The 18778-nt window shown below is 38.1% G+C and overlaps 1 protein-coding gene across 2 annotated transcripts in view; it reads right to left on the reverse strand.

The window, feature by feature from the left end:
* Atg17 (autophagy-related 17) overlaps positions 1-18778 on the reverse strand; it is a 322986-nt gene that overhangs the window by 68948 nt on the left and 235260 nt on the right. For both annotated transcript variants that reach the window (XM_083142317.1, XM_083142316.1), the window contains exons 3-8: positions 15111-15319; positions 12868-13029; positions 9477-9603; positions 7767-8037; positions 3980-4150; positions 35-219 (exon numbers count right to left, since the gene is read on the reverse strand). In XM_083142317.1, coding sequence (XP_082998443.1) covers positions 35-219; positions 3980-4150; positions 7767-8037; positions 9477-9603; positions 12868-13029; positions 15111-15319 — 1125 coding nt within the window. The remainder of the gene's footprint in view (positions 1-34; positions 220-3979; positions 4151-7766; positions 8038-9476; positions 9604-12867; positions 13030-15110; positions 15320-18778) is intronic.

An 18778-nucleotide genomic window follows, 5' to 3' on the forward strand; every position in this document is an offset into this window, starting at 1 on the left:
GATATGAAATGTGTACAATGAACAGGTGGCTTACCTCAGTCTTGCATGCAAATTTGTACTCAATTCCTCTTTGGCTCGTGTACACCTTCGTCTAATGTCCCTCAGCTGTTGGTGGTTCTTCAGCATGACAAGCAGCTGTCGGTGATGTGAGGCACAAAGGTCAGGCAAGATTGAAGGGTCTCCCAAATTGTTGGCTCTGTTCTGATTCTGAAGGAATGCCTATTAAATTAAGAGCATCCAATTAAGCTTCTATTTATATATTTTTGAAGTTACAAGCAAGTAAAAACATTTTATTAGGACTGGGCCAATACAGATGGTGACAATACCAATACCAGTGTTATTGGTATCGGAAAACATTGGTTTAAAAATCCCAGCCAATACTTTCCTGTCATTTTAGTTGTTTACGTGCTCTACAAAAATGGTGCGCATAACTTGGAAATTATGCAAAATTAGAAGTTACAATTTATGTTTTACCAATATTGTGCGAAAAAAGTACTTTGTGATTACATAACAGGTATTTCAATTATTTCTCTTGTAGTCTACGGTTATTACAAGCATTAAAACACAGTTTTTCATTGTGATGTTTCAGAATACACGCAAAGAAAACATTAGCATAACGTTTAACCAAGGCCAGATTTAACTTAACAGTTTATATTCTGTGAGATTGTTGTTAAAATGGAGTGAAGGAATGGTTTACACGTTGTACAGTGTATGAAATGATTATTTTATAAATTTAGTGTTTACTTACCAAAATGCAGTTTTAATTATAGCCATTCTAGGTTATTATATATATACAGGGTGACTGGTAATTAGATGTATTCCCTGAAAGGGGTTAAAGTAGAGACAATTTGCAATAAATTTGACCATAGGATACCCCGTCCGAAAATTAGTAGTTTTCGAGATAATCGAATTTCAATTGTTTTTTAAAAAATGACAATTTCCCACATAAAAAGATGAATTGAGAAAAAACTGCTCATTGTATGGAACTTATTTCAGCATTTTCTGATAGCTAACAAATAAGTGGTTCGTTGGAAAAAAAGTATTTCCCAAATAACAATCACATGTAAGTAACGGGTGGGTCTAAACTTGCAAGTGATGATAAAAAATTGCACTCTTAGTTTACTTGGCAACGTATTAATAACAAAAATGGTATGACACGAAGCGTACAAATTACTTAAATTACTTCCTTTTGACATCTGCTATCCAACAAGGTACAAATGTTGCTGACATTCACATTTGTGTACAAGAAATAATACTTCATTCATCTTCATGTGAATGGAATCAATGAACAATACAATTAAAGAACATTATATGTCTTGCTCAAAGTGGGCACCTCCGTTACGAATGCGGGCATGCAGGTTTTTACGGACATTTGTTCTCTTAACTCGTATGTGATGGTGTCCTTGACGTGTTGACCAGCTGTAAAGATCCTCTCCCTGAGCTCTTCTTACGAGTTTACCGGTGTCTTGTCATGTGACTCCAAATGTAAAAGTCACAAGGCTTCAAATCGGGGGATCGAGCCGGCCAGGGAATCGAGCCACCTCGGCCAATCCATTTCTTTGGGTAATTTTCATCCAGCCACAGTCGCACGCCCAGGCAGAAGTATGAATGGGTGTAATCAACAATCATTTGATCGAGCCATTTTTCCTGCCCCAAATCTTAAATGGCATCACTTATGAACATTTCTTGAGGAACGGGATGGCAATGTTGTTGGAGGATGTGCCTCTAGCTACAAGACGTGACATGATTTATCAGCATGATGACTGCCCAGCTCGATCCCCCCATCGATTTGAAGCCTCCCAATCTCCAAAACATCCTGGTCCACCACAATCCACCTACTCACAATCAACTCGCACCTGCCCACAAATGCAACCACCCAAGGTGCAAAAACTGACCCATATTTGTCACTTCCCGCAGCCTCCAGATCCACACTGCCACAGGCAAATTCACCCTCTACCCCAAAGGAACCTGCAACAGCTCTAACCTAATTTATATCCTCACGTGCAACATCTGTGGGAGCTTCTACCTGGGGGAAACATCCACAGCCCTGAACCTCCGCATTAACAACCACCGCTCCTCTACCCAAAACCTGGACTTTGCTGTTGCAATTCACACCAATCACCACAATATTCCTTTTAATGAATGCTTCCAGGTAGCGATCGTCCACTCCTTGCCCCAATCCACCAACACCTCAATACGTAGAAGATGGGAGAGGGCCTACATATCGACCATGAATGCAACCACAGCTCCAGGCCTTAACAAGGCCACCCAGTAACGCCCCTCATCCCCTATCCTCACCACCACCTTTTTCCCAACAACCCCCCCCCCCCCCCGGCACTCACAGTTTTCGACAAGCCAGGCGAAAGAACCATTTTTTTGGTGGTACTGTCAACACTTTTTTTTCCTTCGGGACCTGGACACTGCAGGTCATGCTTACTCTTCCCTCTAGTCACTTAGTTCTACAACGTCTCTGAATTTTTTCTTTGTGAGAGAGTGTTTCCTCTCTCCTCTTTCACTTTTTATTTAGCCCTTGTGGCCCTCCTTCCTTTTATCCTATATAGATATATATATATATATATACAAATGATGAAGGAGACAGTAAAAACTTACCACACGAAGAGAAATAGTTCTATATTTTGCGATATATATAGCATTTTCAACGTAGAAGATAGATAGATCGGCAGCGTCACTACCGTCAGTATTCTGTGCCTCTACTCTTCGTAACCATGATCTCTTTCTTGTCGCGAAATATCAAACTTTTTTATTTTCGTGTGGTGTTTACTGTCTCCTTCTTCATTTGTGTTTATCTGCCCTTCTGGCACCTTTTCTCATCCTATTCCTGTGTTATAATATGTAAATATAACTAAAAATAAATGTCTGATGAAGGGAATGTGTGTTCTCCTGAAACGTCACAACAAAAAAATGTGTTATGCTAGTAATAACCGTAGACTACAAGAGAAATGATTCTACAATGTAAGCAATGTGTACATACAAGGGGGGAAAAAAAGATATTTCAACACTCTGATGTAATTCTTGAATATTTTGAAGCAAAACTATGGTGAATTGATGCTTATAATTAAGAGTGGAATACTCAAAATTGATACCTGTATCAGCAGTAATCAGTATGAGTATCAAAATAGGTATCAGTACTACGGGGAATTGGTACGAGTATCATAACAGGTAACTCAATCAGTTCAAAGTGGTATCGGTTCAACCCAATTTCAAATTCAAATACAGAAAAACGCAGCATAAATACTTCGGAACTGGAACCATTAGCTATGAAGTGAAATAAGCTCGTACATTGACATTTACAATTAAAATGAGCATGTACCTTCAAGAAGAGGTGTTGGAAGTGTCCAAAAGATTGGAAACTCGCCATGCAGAAGTCATGGAAATGTCTGTTTCTTGTGCAAGGCACTGGAGGGATTTTTGAGGAGTATGTTCCAATCGTCATCTAGTTTCTCCTCAGTAAGCACATGCCGTTTCACACTTCGCCTCTTATGAAGAACAGATCCTGTTCCCTTAAATTTGATCACAAGTTTTCGAACACTGTCACTGTGTGCAACAGAAACATTTGGGAATTCTGCTGCAAAATGCCTTCTAACTTCCCTACAAGAATTCTTAATGACGTAAGAGTCATACATAAAAATTTGTTGTTTTAAATTGTACGCATAGCATGACATTATTAGACTGCATGAAAGAATGAGCAATACGTGAACTAAAACAAAACAATCTAAAACACTTGTTAAAAACTGGACACCAGCTACCTGGATATTGAAGCATGACTGGTCCAGTGCCAAGGTCAGCATACAGTTGTGGGTGTAAATGTCGGCAGATCCGCTCTCACTGCCCAGCATGCTAGCTGCTGCTCCACGGACAACTCAACTATGAAAAGCACTGTATGCGCCAGTAGAGGATCCGACAGAAAAATAATACATGCACGTAATGCGGGAAAGTTATGAGTAAAATATATGATTACCTGAGCCAGATCTCCTTGTTCTTGTACTATCCTTTTAGTTTCAAACATAAGTTGCTCCAAGCCGTAGAGCCTCTCTTCCAACCCTTTGATCTCTTTCATGCTACTTTTGTTGGCACCTTCCAAAGAGGTATTCACTTCGTTCTTCAAAGTCTCAAATATCTGGCTGTCAAACTATGAAAAACAAAAGTGAAACTTAGCCACTTGCTAAATATAGAAAATTACACACAAGAACAACAGGGTGGATATGCATTCAGGGTGTTTACAATTTTGTAAAAAAACAAAATTCCCAACTAATTACATTTTTTTTCCCAGACAGAACCAAAATTTTCCAGACGAAATCATTACAACAATTAGTGTACATGAGCAAGGTCACTGTATTTTAGCTAAACACTCGCATCTAAAACTTTCCACAACCAAGTTTTTAGAATGTTAACTTTACACATAAAGATAATGTTAAAAGAAATTGATTGATTTGGTGTTATAAGTCCACTTTATGCACAGTAAGGCTAATCGGGACTGGACCTACAGTGCAATGTGAGATCCGAACCACTATGTGCCTCCGCAGGGTATCAAACCCGGGACCCCTTGATTAAAAGGCGATGACACTACCACTGCGCCATCGGGGAGGCCCAAAAAGAAATTGATGGTAATTGACTACTGGGTAAGAGCAGGAAAGTATTAGTGAAGAGTTTCTATGTAATATTTTTGAAATGTATTAACTAATAATTAACAATGATTTTTTTTAAAAACAATACAATAAACAATACATGAAATTGTATTTTTATTATTATGTGTTACTTATTATTTTGTCTTTTGTATTTCTAGTTAATCATTTTGTGTATCATTTACAAGTATATATGTATTATTTTACTTGTAGTTCACTGCTCCACATGCAGTTTATTATATATGTAACATTACATTGACAAGGGTTAGGTGGCAGAGCAGCCTATAGGCTGAACCTTGCCCGCTTAATAAAGAAATTTATTATTATTATGACAAATATAGTGTAAACAATAAATAATAGTAAATTTTAGATATATAATCCTGATGATGCAGAAAAACATATCAATGGAAAGAACTCACCTTGAAGATTTCAGTTGTCAGAGGAAAAGTCGAAACTCAGATTAGCCATAATTTGATTCTCCACAAGAGATTCTGTAAACACTTACCATATTTTTACAGACCATATCATGCTTCATAATCAACTTAAAAAATAGCTTCCACTTGCAGCATGGGGAGAAATGCATACTCTCTTATATAACTGGAATTTTTTTAAGTGACAGTATTGAAATAAATCCCCACCTGGTGTGAAACAAGTCGCTCTTTCCCTAAAGTGTTTTCCTATGCAAGAGAGTGCTGTGCCCTTAAGGGAACAATACAATACTCCTTAAGGAGGGTGTGAATGCAGCAGCTCCCCATATGATCTTGGACATTGTTGAGGTTATGTGATCAGCACCACCTTCCCCCATTTTATGCAGGAATATATCTGAAAAATTCCCACCCTGAAACACCTCCTACCTGTGCGGTCCACATGGCAATTAGAAACCGTACCAATTCAAACGCCATGGCTCTACAACATTTTAGTGTAATATAGATATCACAACCAATTAATGGAACCTAATGTATATAGAGGTCCTTGTGACCGACAGATGAGGTGGAGCCTAGGCCACCGAGAATAATCCTCCAAGGCAACCAATTATAGACACCATAGGATTTAACAGACTACACGCTACCCTGAAGACGGATTTAGATTAAGCCTCCGAAATGTTGGTAATAATTTTTTTAAAAAAAAATAACACAGTGGTTAAAAGTCCAAAACCAAGAATAAAAATAGTTCGTATGTACAAGGGTCGTTCAAGGTTGACCAAGACTATCGTGAATAAAATATTAATGAATCAATGTAGCACTGCATTACTTCGGCAGGACAGATCATGATTCACTGTGAGTAACCATGATCCTTTGCGATGCATTTGGCGCATGCACAGTAGTGTGAACAAAGATGGCAGCAAGTAGTGTATCTGTTGCTGTGGAACAGTGGTGTATAATGAAATTTCTCGTGAAGGAGAAGGTGAAACCTGCTGAAATTTGGTATAGACTGCGCACACAGTATGGTGAACAAACACTGTCACGGGCAAGAGTGTATGAATGGTGTCATAAAGGTTCTCCTCCAACCCAAAAAAAGCAAAGCACTGCCGTCTGCCGGGAACTGTCTTCTGGGACATGAAAGGTGTTATCCATGTGGATTTTTTGGAGAAGGGTGCCACAATTAATACCCAGTATTACTCAACACTGTTTCACGGTGCTGTACGTGGGGCCGTTCAGAAGAAAAGACCTGGAATGTTGTCAAAACATGTCCTTCTTCTCCATGACAATGCCAGGCCACACACGGCCCATTTGACTCAAACAACACTGACCAACTTGCACTGGGAGGTTTTACCACACAGTTCTTACTGTCCAGATTTAGCCCCCAGTAATTTCCACTTGTTTGGGGCTCTTAAATAGCATTTGGGCAGGATGCACTTCCAGACAGATGAGGAACTCAAGAACGCTGTCCTGCAGTGGTTACGACACCAACCTACTTCTTTCTATGCCAAAGGGATCAAGGAACTTCCACAACAATTGCAACAGTGTCCGGATGTTCAGGGGGAATACTTTGAAAAACTGACATAGTTTGGTGCTTCTATGTATGTATATTTTCTGTCTAGAAATAAAAGTCTTGGTCAACCTTGAACGACCCTTGTATATTTATTCCCAAATATACAGGGTGTATCATAAGTGATAAAACAAACTGAAACAGTGAAAAATACACAATAGTAAAAGTAAAAAAGTCTCAGTAAACATGGGTCACAAACGACCGTTAACTGTGAATGTATGGTTACGATTCACCACTGATTAGATTGTTTGTACCCACTGTATGCTTGTCTCCTTGCGCAATCTTGAGGTTTCTTTGTTTAAAACTGGACACTGTCGAACATGTAACATACTGTATAGTACAATAGTCCTTGGTAATAAAAGCAACAGTAATGTCTAGTGAGGTGAACCTTTTAATCCCGTTATTTGTTACTAAGTAGGACTATGGCACCTCACACATGAAAAGCATACGATGTGTACAAACAATCAAGCGAGTGGCAGATCGTAACCATACATTCGCAATTATCTCGCAAATGGTTTGCTTGCGACCACATGTTTACCAAGACATTTTTGCTTCTACTATTGTGTACTTTTCACCATTCTGGTTTGCACTATCACATATGATACATCCACTGGCGGCGATTGGGTGCCAAAACCAGGGGAGGGGGGGGGGGGCAAAGTGCCAAAACTAGGGGGACAATATATTTTCCTTTGTAGATAAGATTTAGCATAGTGTGGGAGCAGAAATGGCGAAAACTGGGGTGGCAACTGCCTCCCCTCACCACCCCTAATTGCCGCCACTGGATACATGCTGTATATCAGTGCCACAATCTACAACCAATATTGTCTGACAATAGATATTACAAATGACAGCTACAAAAGACCAGAAAATGATACCATTATCTCAGCCTGGAAAAAGTACACAATTACATCCCAGAGTGAGTGCCATGCTCACATTTTCCCAGTGACGAGTTAAAAAAAGCAAACAAGTGCCTGAACCTCTAAAAAAAATGTAAGTTAAAAACTATCACTTATACTATTTATTCTTAATAATGTTGGGTCGAGGTGTAAGCTTAATATGAGTGTTACAACAGCATTGAATAACAAAGAAAAAATGCCATGTTGGTTAATTTTGTAAAAGAATCAAAGCAAATACCTGTTCCAGTCCCCTAGAGCATTGTTCAGCCACCTGCTCCAAGCTACTTTGATTATCCTTGGCCGCAATCCACTGGAGCAAAGTCATAACTTTCTCTGCTCTTGCCCCTCCCTCACTCTCACGCTCGGCACTTGTGTCCGTTATTTGTTCCTCCACCTTCACGTCCTCCTTCTCTTGCCCTTCCTCAGATTCCCCCTCAGAAAACTCAGTTGCAGATAAAAGAACAGGCAGGACTGGAATCTTAGCCAAGACAGAAAGATGCTTGTTGAAGCTGTAATGTTAAGGAAAACCAGTAACAATTTGTACCATAAATACTAGAATACACTTAAAACAAATCTTATATTGAACACAATGGCTGAGAACCAGTGGTATCGGTATCGGCTGGATTTTATTTAATGATACCAGCCGAACATTTTGATCATTTATGGGGACAGCAAAAATGCTATGCAACACTTTCACAGTCTAAGTATCCTCGTAGTTAAGAACAATTTAAAGTTTCTATTTATTTTGTTACGTTGTTTATTATGTAAAAAAAAAAAAGTCCCACAACATGGCCCTGCAATCTAAGGCACAAGCATTGGACTCCAGCTGTGGGATGTGTCCAGGTTCAAGTCTCCTAGACAAAGCGTAACAACTTTTACTGAGATTTCAGCTGTATAACGGACTGGTGGCCCACCCATCATGAGGAAATTGGTGAGTTACAAATGAGTAGCGTAACCCGGTTATAGAAAAACCTACAACGACAACTGGGGGGTTTGTCATGCTGACCACATGCCACCCCGTAATTTGTTGGATGACCTTTCATCTCTGGTGAGAATAAAGCTGGCAGTCTGTATATAGGCACTGGCTCTCGGGTTGTTACGCCATGGGATATTATGTGAAAAAAATATATTTTATGTTTATTTTTATGTTCTGATGTATTTTTTCTTTAATGTCTTACATATAAACTCTGGTATACACCCTCTTGTACATGCAGAGGGTGTATAACAACTTGTTGAAGAACTATGAAAATTGAGGCAGGACCATAGATAAAACTTGGGGTGTTTGCCATCCTATGTTCCCTCCCCTGACTAACCAAATCAACTTCTAGTTTCTCCACAATTCCCAGGACCTATACCTCTCTGCAAGTTTTATGTCCTAACAAGTAACGTAAGAATAAATGACAATTCTCTTCCATTTAGATGTCAAAAATGATCTCGCCATTATTGTCAACAAATATGGGAAGGATATGATGATCTTTTATTCTGATATTAATTGAGGATTGATTGTTTTGGACATCTCGAGGAAATGGACTGCATCCTACTTCTTAATCAGCATGGTATGAAAATATATATGAAGACCAAAAAAAAAACAGAACCAATACAATTAACATACATATGAACATTCACAGATCGATAATACAAGTAATCAATTACATAATCACGAATAATCAAATTAACCAATCGGGATGTGTTCTTCAAGAAATTTCTGTAATTCTATAATTAGATCATTACGATAGAATATTGGTAAACCTTATGTTGGTACATTCAATTCAAAGCGAAAATTTCACATCCGTCCATCCACAGAATATACTACAATACCTTAATGGGTCACACTGTACCAAAACAAAAAGTTTGCTAATAATGTTCTAAAAATTTTAACTATTGCTCTTAACGTTCACATTGACTACATAAGAGTTACAGATCTATCGGAATACACCAAGATACTTACTTTTGAAGTAACACCATGAAGTCATCTCGAGTTTTCAAGTAATGTTGAAAACTTTGTTCAAATACTTCAGCTCTGGACCGAAACGCCGAAGTTATATCTTCTAAGTTTGCTACCACAGCAGCCCAACCTAAAAAGAAAAAAATACTATTACTATGTGTCACATCAGTTGTAATCTGAAACATTTTCACAATAACTTTAAAATTTAGAGTAATGTTACGAAGGGGAAAGTAAATATTCATTTCGGTACATCTAGTAAATTTGTTGAAGCACGGAAAGTATTTGTATTTTTTTATTTAGTGTCACTTTTCTGACATTATGGTTAATCCCTTAACTGTGTAATTTTAAAAATTACAATTGCTCGTCAATCTTCAAAGTGCATCTTCTATACTCAAACACGACTTTGCTGCTTTGAGCCATTGTTCTAAAATGCAAGACTACATATTGCAAAAAGTTAGAGGTCCCGGGTTTGAATCCCAGCCTGGGCATGGGGTGTTCATTTTGAGTGTCCCTTCATCATCACTCATCTTCATTATTGCAATTAGCCAAAAGTCACAAAAATCAATCACTCAATAAAGAAAACCATTCATGTGGTTCCTGAATTGGCACACACCTTGGCTCAAACACAGATTATAATACTATATGAGGTGTTTCATAAATACTTGAACGGTTACAAAAATTTATTGCAAGTAAACTTTTGAACTAATGAAACCAGTCCAGAATGAACGAAGAACTCAAACAGTTTCCTAAGAGCATAATAATTTGAGGTAAAAAAAAAACCTATCTTTCCATGATTTTCTTTGTGCAGCATTAACATACTAATGAATGTGTTATGATTGTATCTTTCAGTGGAGACAAATAACAATAGTGCTGATAAGATTATGATTTTATCATCACACTTCCTCATGTCCATAATTGTAATTATCCTGCTAATATATAATAATAAAAAATAAATAGATATCTAACAGTGTGTCTACAATTTTGTAGAAACAAAATTCCCTGACTTTTCCAGGTTTTCCAGACAAAGTCATTACAGCAATTCGTGTATTTAAATATGTGTGTAAGAAGGTCACTTCATTTTAGCTAATCATCATTCACACCACATGTTAAAACTAATAACACTGAAAACTGAACAGAAATTGATTATTGATTGATTGGTTGGCTATATTTTACTTTGCTTCTTGTGCCAATTTTGGCTAATTTACGAAGATGGAGATGAGTGATGATATGACGAAATTGATGAATGGACTCTCTCAAACATCCATGCACAGGCCAGGATTCGAACCCGGACCCCTGGCATCCTAGCACAGTGTGCTAACAATTCTGCCACGGCGAATGGCAGAAATTGATTATTGAATAGAGACATCACATAAAGACTAATTTCTTATATATATAAAAAAAACATAACAATTATAGTATAAATAATACATAATTAGGGTGAAATTTAGTAATATATGCATTAACCCTAATATCAACCAAACAACTCACAATTAGCAACAAAAAGTAGTAAATGGCAATAGCCACTTAGTGTAGCAGAACTCTACTTGAAAATACAGGGTGATTTTTTTTAAAACACATGGTTTTCTTTGTTGTGTAAAATTTGTAAATGAAGTATTATTTCCATGCAGTTTGTGGCAAATGAATAAGGAAGGATGGGAGATTTATTGGAGTATGTTTACCGGTTTATATGCATCCCGGGTAATATCGCCCACGCCTCAACAAAAACAGCAAATATTCACCAGTGTACCCTACAATTGGATTTTTGCTAAATTGAATTAATTAAAATGAGTTCTTTTTTTTTTGTATTCACTCAAACATAAATAAAACATAAAAATTATGGCACAGACATATGACATAACATCTCACCTTTAAAGAAGGTGCTGAAAGTGTCGACCCCCTTCCTGTAAACAAAGTCGAACACGCCGTTCCATGTTAAGGGCTGTCTGACATAGTGTTTCTGCGCTAATGTTCGCAATTTCAGTAATAATGTTCTGCTTCAACATTTCCAGGGATGTAGGGTTGTTTGTGTACACGCGTCCCTTTAGGAAGCTCCACAGAAAGAAGTCAAGTGAAGTGAAGTCTGGAGACCTCGGAGGCCACAATCCCTTTGAAATAGCCCTATTCGCAAAGAAACTTTCAATCAGTGCCATACTGTCATGCGATGTATGGCATGTAGCACCATCCTGTTGAAAATAACCCTGTGTGAGTTCAATGTCGTCCAAACTTTCAACAAATTCTATGAATATTGCCCTGTACCGGTCTGTGTTCACTGTTTCGTTGAAGAAGATTGGACCCACTATACGTGATGCTGAGACAGGGCACCATACCCCAACTTTCTGTGAGTGCAACGGAATTTCGATTACACTATGTGGATTTTCAGCTGCCCATATCAGTGTACCCTGAGAATTAACATATCCAGAGAGATGAAACCAGGCTTCATCAGTAAACCACATTATTTTCAGAATATCAGGATTACACACAATAAACATTAAAAACCAATTACAGTAATCTATACGTTTAACTTTATCTGGATCCTTCAATTCTTGAACAGCTGTAATTTTGTACGCCCTTAGTTTCGCAGTTTTCGTTGCCTTTTGACATGTTGAATAGCTATAGCCGGTTTCTTGTGACGGAGAGATTTCTTGGGCGACCTCAAGAGTCAAGCACTGACATCTTCCACAACACCTGCCCGCGGGGTCCGATGCTTTCCTGTCTCACTCAGAAGCGATCCTGTTTCTTCCAATTTCTTCACAAGCGACAATATTGTGTTCCTGTCTGGGGCAGAACGTGAGGCAAATTTGTTTCTAAATGCCCTTTGCGTAGCAACAACAAAATCAGTTTTCCAAAAACTTTTCACGATAAGCACACGTTTCTGCAAGGAGTACACCATTCTTACTGTGTGTCCTGATCACAATAACGCAACTTTCCAGCACAACAATTACGCAAAAGCACACAACTTTCCAGCACAACAATATAACAGCTCAGTTTCCTGGATATTGTTGACAATGACAAAGGTGCTATCTACAGGAGGAAACTTAAAGCTCCGCACTGCATCCAAACCCCCAGACCATATAGACGCGAAAGGTACACTGGTGAATATTTGCTGTTTTTGTTGAGGCGTGGGCAATATTACCCAGGATGCATATAAACCGGTAAACATACTCCAATAAATCTCCCATCCTTCCTTATTCATTTGCCACAAACTGCATGGAAATAATACTCCATTTACAAATTTTACACAACAAAGAAAATCATGAGTTTTAAAAAAATCACCCTGTAGTTAAAAACACGACCTTTAACTAGAGTATTTAATATGCTATTTCTACTGTAACTGTAAACTGCCACACACATTCATTTTTATGACACATGAAATCAAACAAGATACACAAGTTACCTTGTTGCTGCAAATGCTGATCGTGAACAAGTCTCTCGCAAACAGAAGTCTGGTCTCGAGCTGATTCGCAGAACTGCTGAGCCAACTGAGCACGGGCCACCACAGTGCTGTAAGTTGCAGGCATGTTATGGGAGCTATCCACCTGGTCCTTGAGATCCACATCTGTGGAATAAAAACATAAGCAATAAAGTGTTAATTATCTTTATAATGGGAAACAATAAGCTTTTTAATGATATTGAAGCAAAATATGTTTTGTGTGCAATCAGAAATACAGGGTGATTATAAAGTCCTATGACATTTTTCGGAAATCTGCGACTATTAACAAAATAAATGGTACAACAGTACAGAAGACACACCAAAACACAAAATTAACGCTTTTTCACATGACCTCCACAAAAGTAACACTTTTTCACATGACCTTCGAAGTGTGACAGTGCACCATCTTGTTGGAAGACCACTGTACCAAGGATACCATCATCCAATCCAACAACTGCAGCTCTAGGAACAGTTGCAACATGTCGATTTAAGTGTCTCCATTGATTGCTTGTTCCACAAACATGAATGGCCAATAGGCCTTTTGTTTAGTCATGCCGAGTCAGACATTCACCTTCGGAATGTCCCTTTGCCATTTGATGGTATCATTGGGCAGCTTATTGGCCCATATTCGACAATTATGACAGTTGACATGTTCATAAACGTGGAATGTAGCCTCGTCGTTAATGTTGTCTATTAACTGTTTCTGATGTGCAGCCTCACAGAGATCAAAGATGTGGAAAAGCATTAATTTTGTGTTTTGGTCTCTCTTCTGTACTGCAGTACCATTTATTTTGATATTAGTCGCAGATATCCCAAAAATGTCATGGGACTTTATAATCACCCTGTATATATTCACTTCCTTAAAACATTTGACAAAACGACTGATGAATTTTGGTTAACAATCATATGAAAGGGAAACAGCGTACAAGAGTCTGTGGGGGTCACATTTCTGTATTTAAAGTTAGAAAACTAATGAGAAACAATGGTAGCAGTAGAAATGGTTTCTTCATATGTGTTGAGAGAGAATTTATTAATCTATAAACAAACATACTTGTCATCCTAATGAAACATTTAACAATTCAAGGTTGAATATACCAGTTTGTATACAAGTGGTGCATTTCTTTTTAAAAGCACAATAAAAAACACATTAAAATATGCCCAACCTTTTCACTCCATTCTTACGATCTAGGGTGTGCAGGATCCAGAAAAAAAAATTCCCATCCCCATTCCAGGAAATGATTTCTCAACATTTTGGGATCCCAAAGAGTCGGGAAATTCAAAGTGGTTAATTCCCGATGTATTCTGCACTAAAATTGTGTGGAACTTCTATGAAATTATTAACTTTTATTAAAGAAAAACAAAAACAATCACTTAAGTTGAAAATTACATGTAGAATTTGAGATTTGCATAACTAACAGGATAATTCAGACTTCAGAAATTAGTGTCAGGACATACATTCTAAATTTCATGACAAAACATGGTAGGAAAATGTGCCTCACACCCTGAAAAGCATGAAAAAATGGGATATTTCATATTTTGAATTTTTCAAAAACAAAATATGAATGTCTCTATCCATCAGATAAACATGTTTAATGCAGTGAGTCATTGACAGTGAAAAGTAGAAGCATTTGAAAAGAGCTTATTAATTTGAGTGGCAATGCAAGAGAATAAACATAATAACAGTTAACCTGTGTTGTTAGGTGCATCATTTTCTGTAACATTCATAGGCACGTTGGGTACACCTGTCCACCAACCTTTAACTATATTTAAGGTATGAAATACATTATGAAAAATACCGTGCATGGATGCTGAACATTTGCCTTTCTTCTAAGATTAGCCACAATTTGCAGCTGCACTTTTTAAAATGATGTAATATATAGAGTTAACGCCAGTCACATGCTTGGGAGATGGTCGTCCTCCACGTGTCTAAATACGTAACAACTGAAGGAGTGTCATGCTTACTTTTGTTCGCGTGATCCTTTTCATGTTCACGTTCATCACTACCAAATAACTGTATGTCCTCCCCTTCCTCACTAACCCACTTCCATATAATATTGAATCTGCTCAATTTAATATTTTCCTTGTTACATATTTAGCCCCATAAGCATGCGACTGGCTTGGGTGTGCAACAGAACAACATTGCAGGGCTTAGAACAAAGACAAAAGACACCTGTACCCCACATGCCGAACGAGAGACAAAACCTCACCTGAGCCATAATCAATGCTTGGGAATGGGGGACTGGGGCTTTCAATTGTATTTTTACTAAAGAGGAAGATGGGGTTCGTATCCGTGCCAGCTGAATAGCTACACACTCGAGCTGCAGGTTCCAGGCTCTCCCCTCCGCTCACAAGCAGAACCTGCTTATCTGCTGGAATCTGGCATGCTCGTGCTATCACCTCCTTCAGCTGGATGACACTGCAACACAAAGAATGTGGTGTTATGTTTCTGCATTTACATCTTTGTACATGCATTGAGGAACTAATTTAACAATATATTTTTTGTTAAAAGCAACACAAAAACACACAAACAGAACGAAACAAAACACTTTTAAAAGTTTGAGCTTTCGACTCCATCTCTGAGTCATCATCAGGACTGGCCGAGAGACTGTGAAGACACGGTTGACGTTCCGATTTTGTTTCTTGCTAAGGCTGCAGGAAGACGACTGAGATGGAGTCGAAAGCTCGGACGAACTATTGAAGTGCATGTTATCATAATGTTTGTGTGTTTTTTAACAAGAATGTTTCCCGGCACGTGACATAGCAGTTCTTTAACAATATATTTATACCAGTTAGATTATATTTTTAGGGACTGAAGAAATTAATTAAAAATAAGCAAATCACAGTGGACAAAACAAATTTTAGCCACTATTAACCTTACCTTACTGTTTGTTACACACAGGAGATGTACTTAGATTTCAGGAAAAAATGTAAGCCCTACCAAAACTCGAACCAAGATCTCTGGCATACCATATCCTAGCCCTAGGTTGAATCCATATCAAGTGGTACAGAAGAATAAATATTGGAATTGTAGCTTTCCTGGCGACGTGATTCGAACAAGTGTTCTCGAGCTACCTGTCACAGCCTTAACCTGGCTGGTAACCCGAGAACACTTGTACGAATAAATATTGGTTGCTTGACCATTTTTTTAAAAAAAATATGAATTTTTGTGTGGTGTAAGCCTCATAAGTTGACAGTTCAGAACCACTGTTATTTTATTTATATTATCACTGATTTCAAGATGGCTGATATATTTTAACATGGCATACATATTTCCATTTGTAAGTGTCAGCGACAACTTTTTATCTCAACTCTGGGAAGTCCTGGGACAATGAGACAAAATCTGTGATGTTAAGCACATTATAGACTATAATTGTATTTGTGTATAATAACCTAAAAGTTATTCCTTCTTAATAAATATCAAGGTCAAAATTTTGTATCGTAATTGCTCAAAATGTAATTTTCGGATATTTTTTTATTAGAGGGAAGGCAGTTTGTTTAACACTTCAATTTCTTTTTTGCAATCAGCAGTGCACCAAGTGTCATAATTATTTGAAGCATAAGTAGTTTTTTCTACAGGGTCATAAATATGTCCTCTTTTTTTTTAAAAAAAATAATCCAAATTTAGGGTTAAATATCTCTGGTGGGCAGTTGTTCAAAAATCTGAAATTTGTACACAATACAAATGATATCTCTGGCAGATAATACAAATACTCTATGATAAGTAACTTCAGTTAAAATTTTGAGTTTGAGATTAAAGTGGTTTCAGAGCTACAGTCATCCAAACTCCTGAAAATTTTAATAATTTGCATTAAATAAGCTATGTCTAATTTCATTTTTTAATTAACATATTTTGTGTTAAAATTCTGTAAACTGCAAATTGGAATGTAATGAGTTTGATTACATATTAAAATAATTCTACATGAAATGTTTGTCAGTGTTTGAAGACTGCAGGTCTCAACAAGTCTGAACAGGTACAAACTAGCAATGCAGTGTCAGCATTTGTTCCAGTTTGTTAGTCTGCTAGTAGCTCTGAGACAGGAAGGTTGAGTTGTGTTTCAGGTTGCACATTTATCTCTTCCAAACATGTGTTCTGTAGGTGTTTTGACAAATCAAGAATGCCACAAATGTGTTTAAGGGTAAGGAATTGAAGAAAATCAGTGAGTCTGGTGAACAACAACAGCTGTTGTGTTGTTTTTTTTTATGTAAGTATCTGCAAGTACCATGAAATTGTAATATGTGTGAAATCAAGTATATTTTAAAGTATCACCATATTTTTTGGGTGGTATTGCAGCAATCTTTTGAAAATCCACGAAAAGACAATCACTAAAGGGCCTACGGAAACTCTTCCGGAGCATATTTCTAAAGAAATGAACTACAATTCAAAGCTTGTTCCCCACTTGTATTTTCTAAAATAAGGAAATTGAGTTCAGAGAAAAGATTGCCTGCCATGAAAGCAAAGATAGGGAAGGATTCAGGTGCTTTAAGAACAAATCTAAAGAGGTCATTTTATAGTGTAATGAAAAATCTTGAAGAAAATGTTGATCCCAGAGATGAGTTTGAGGAACCGATCAATAAACTGAAAGAAAAATGTGCAGTGGCAGACAAAGAGAAGAGCTACAGAGTTCAATGTATCTGAATGTCTGGTAAGCTTGACAAGAGAACTACCAGGTAACCAAGAAAGTTTACAACTGCCCATAGTTTTCGTGGGGTACTACGCAGTTCAGCCGCCAGGGGTACATGTATGTGTCATTGGCAGAAAGCTCATTCCGTGGCACGTCGGCTAACGTAGATAACAGGTTGCAGTCGATAGTTCGGGAGCAAGTATTCGCAGTGAACCATGGCCGTGTCGAATGCAGTAATCAGGGCATGTTTACTGTATGAGAACAAGTTGGGCACAAAAGGAGCGGAAGCAGCAAGAAAAATATGTGCGGCGTTTGGAGAAGGTACAATTAGTGAACGGACAGCGCAAAAGTGGTTTCAGACCTTCTCGAGTGGCGATGAGACACTGGCAGACAAACCTCGATCGGGCAGACCGAAATCTCTCGATGTGGACCAACTGAAGGCAGCAATTGAAGAGGATTCATGTCAAACGTGTCAAGAACTCGCTCAACGATTTGCGGTTAAGTGCTGAAACAATTCGTGTGCACTTGCATGAGCTTGGCAAATCATGGAAACTGAGTAAGTGGGTCCCGCATGAGCTGACTGATGTGAACCGTCTCCAACAACTGAACATTTGCGCTTCCTTGCTCACTAGGAACAACAACAGTCCAATTTTGGACCGCATTTTGACGTGTGATGAAAAGTGGGTAATGTACGACAACAAGAAACGCTCATACCATTGGCTATCGTCAAATGACACCATACCTTTAACTGCAAAACCTGCTCTTCATCAGCGGAAGGTGCTGCTGTGTGTCTGGTGGACTACGGCTGGGATTGTGCATTATGAGTTCTTGGAAAGTGATAAAACCATCAACAAAGAGGTGTACTCCGCGCAATTGCAAAGAGTGGCTGAACAGCTTGCAAAAAAACACCCTGCATTAGTGAATAGGAAGCGTGTTCTTTTCCACCAAGACAACGCTAAACCGCATACAGCGTATTCACCAGACATCGCTCCATCAGACTACCATCTTTTTTTGTCTATGGACAACCATATGCGCAATCGACATTTCCAAACTCGCGATGAGGTTGAAAACGCGGTGGTGCAGTTTTTTGCGGCCCTACACAAAGACTTTTTCAAACATGGCATCTACAGGCTTGTACAAAGATGGGAGAAGGTTGTAGAAGCGGATGGTGGATATTTTGCAGAATAAATAAAAGGTAAACATTTGTTTTGGACCTTTTCTTCTTTGTACTAAAACCGCATGAACTTTCTTGG

The sequence above is a fragment of the Lepisma saccharinum genome, chromosome 20, assembly GCF_977018435.1.
Source record: "Lepisma saccharinum chromosome 20, izLepSacc3.1, whole genome shotgun sequence".
Taxonomy (NCBI): Eukaryota; Metazoa; Arthropoda; class Insecta; order Zygentoma; family Lepismatidae; genus Lepisma; species Lepisma saccharinum.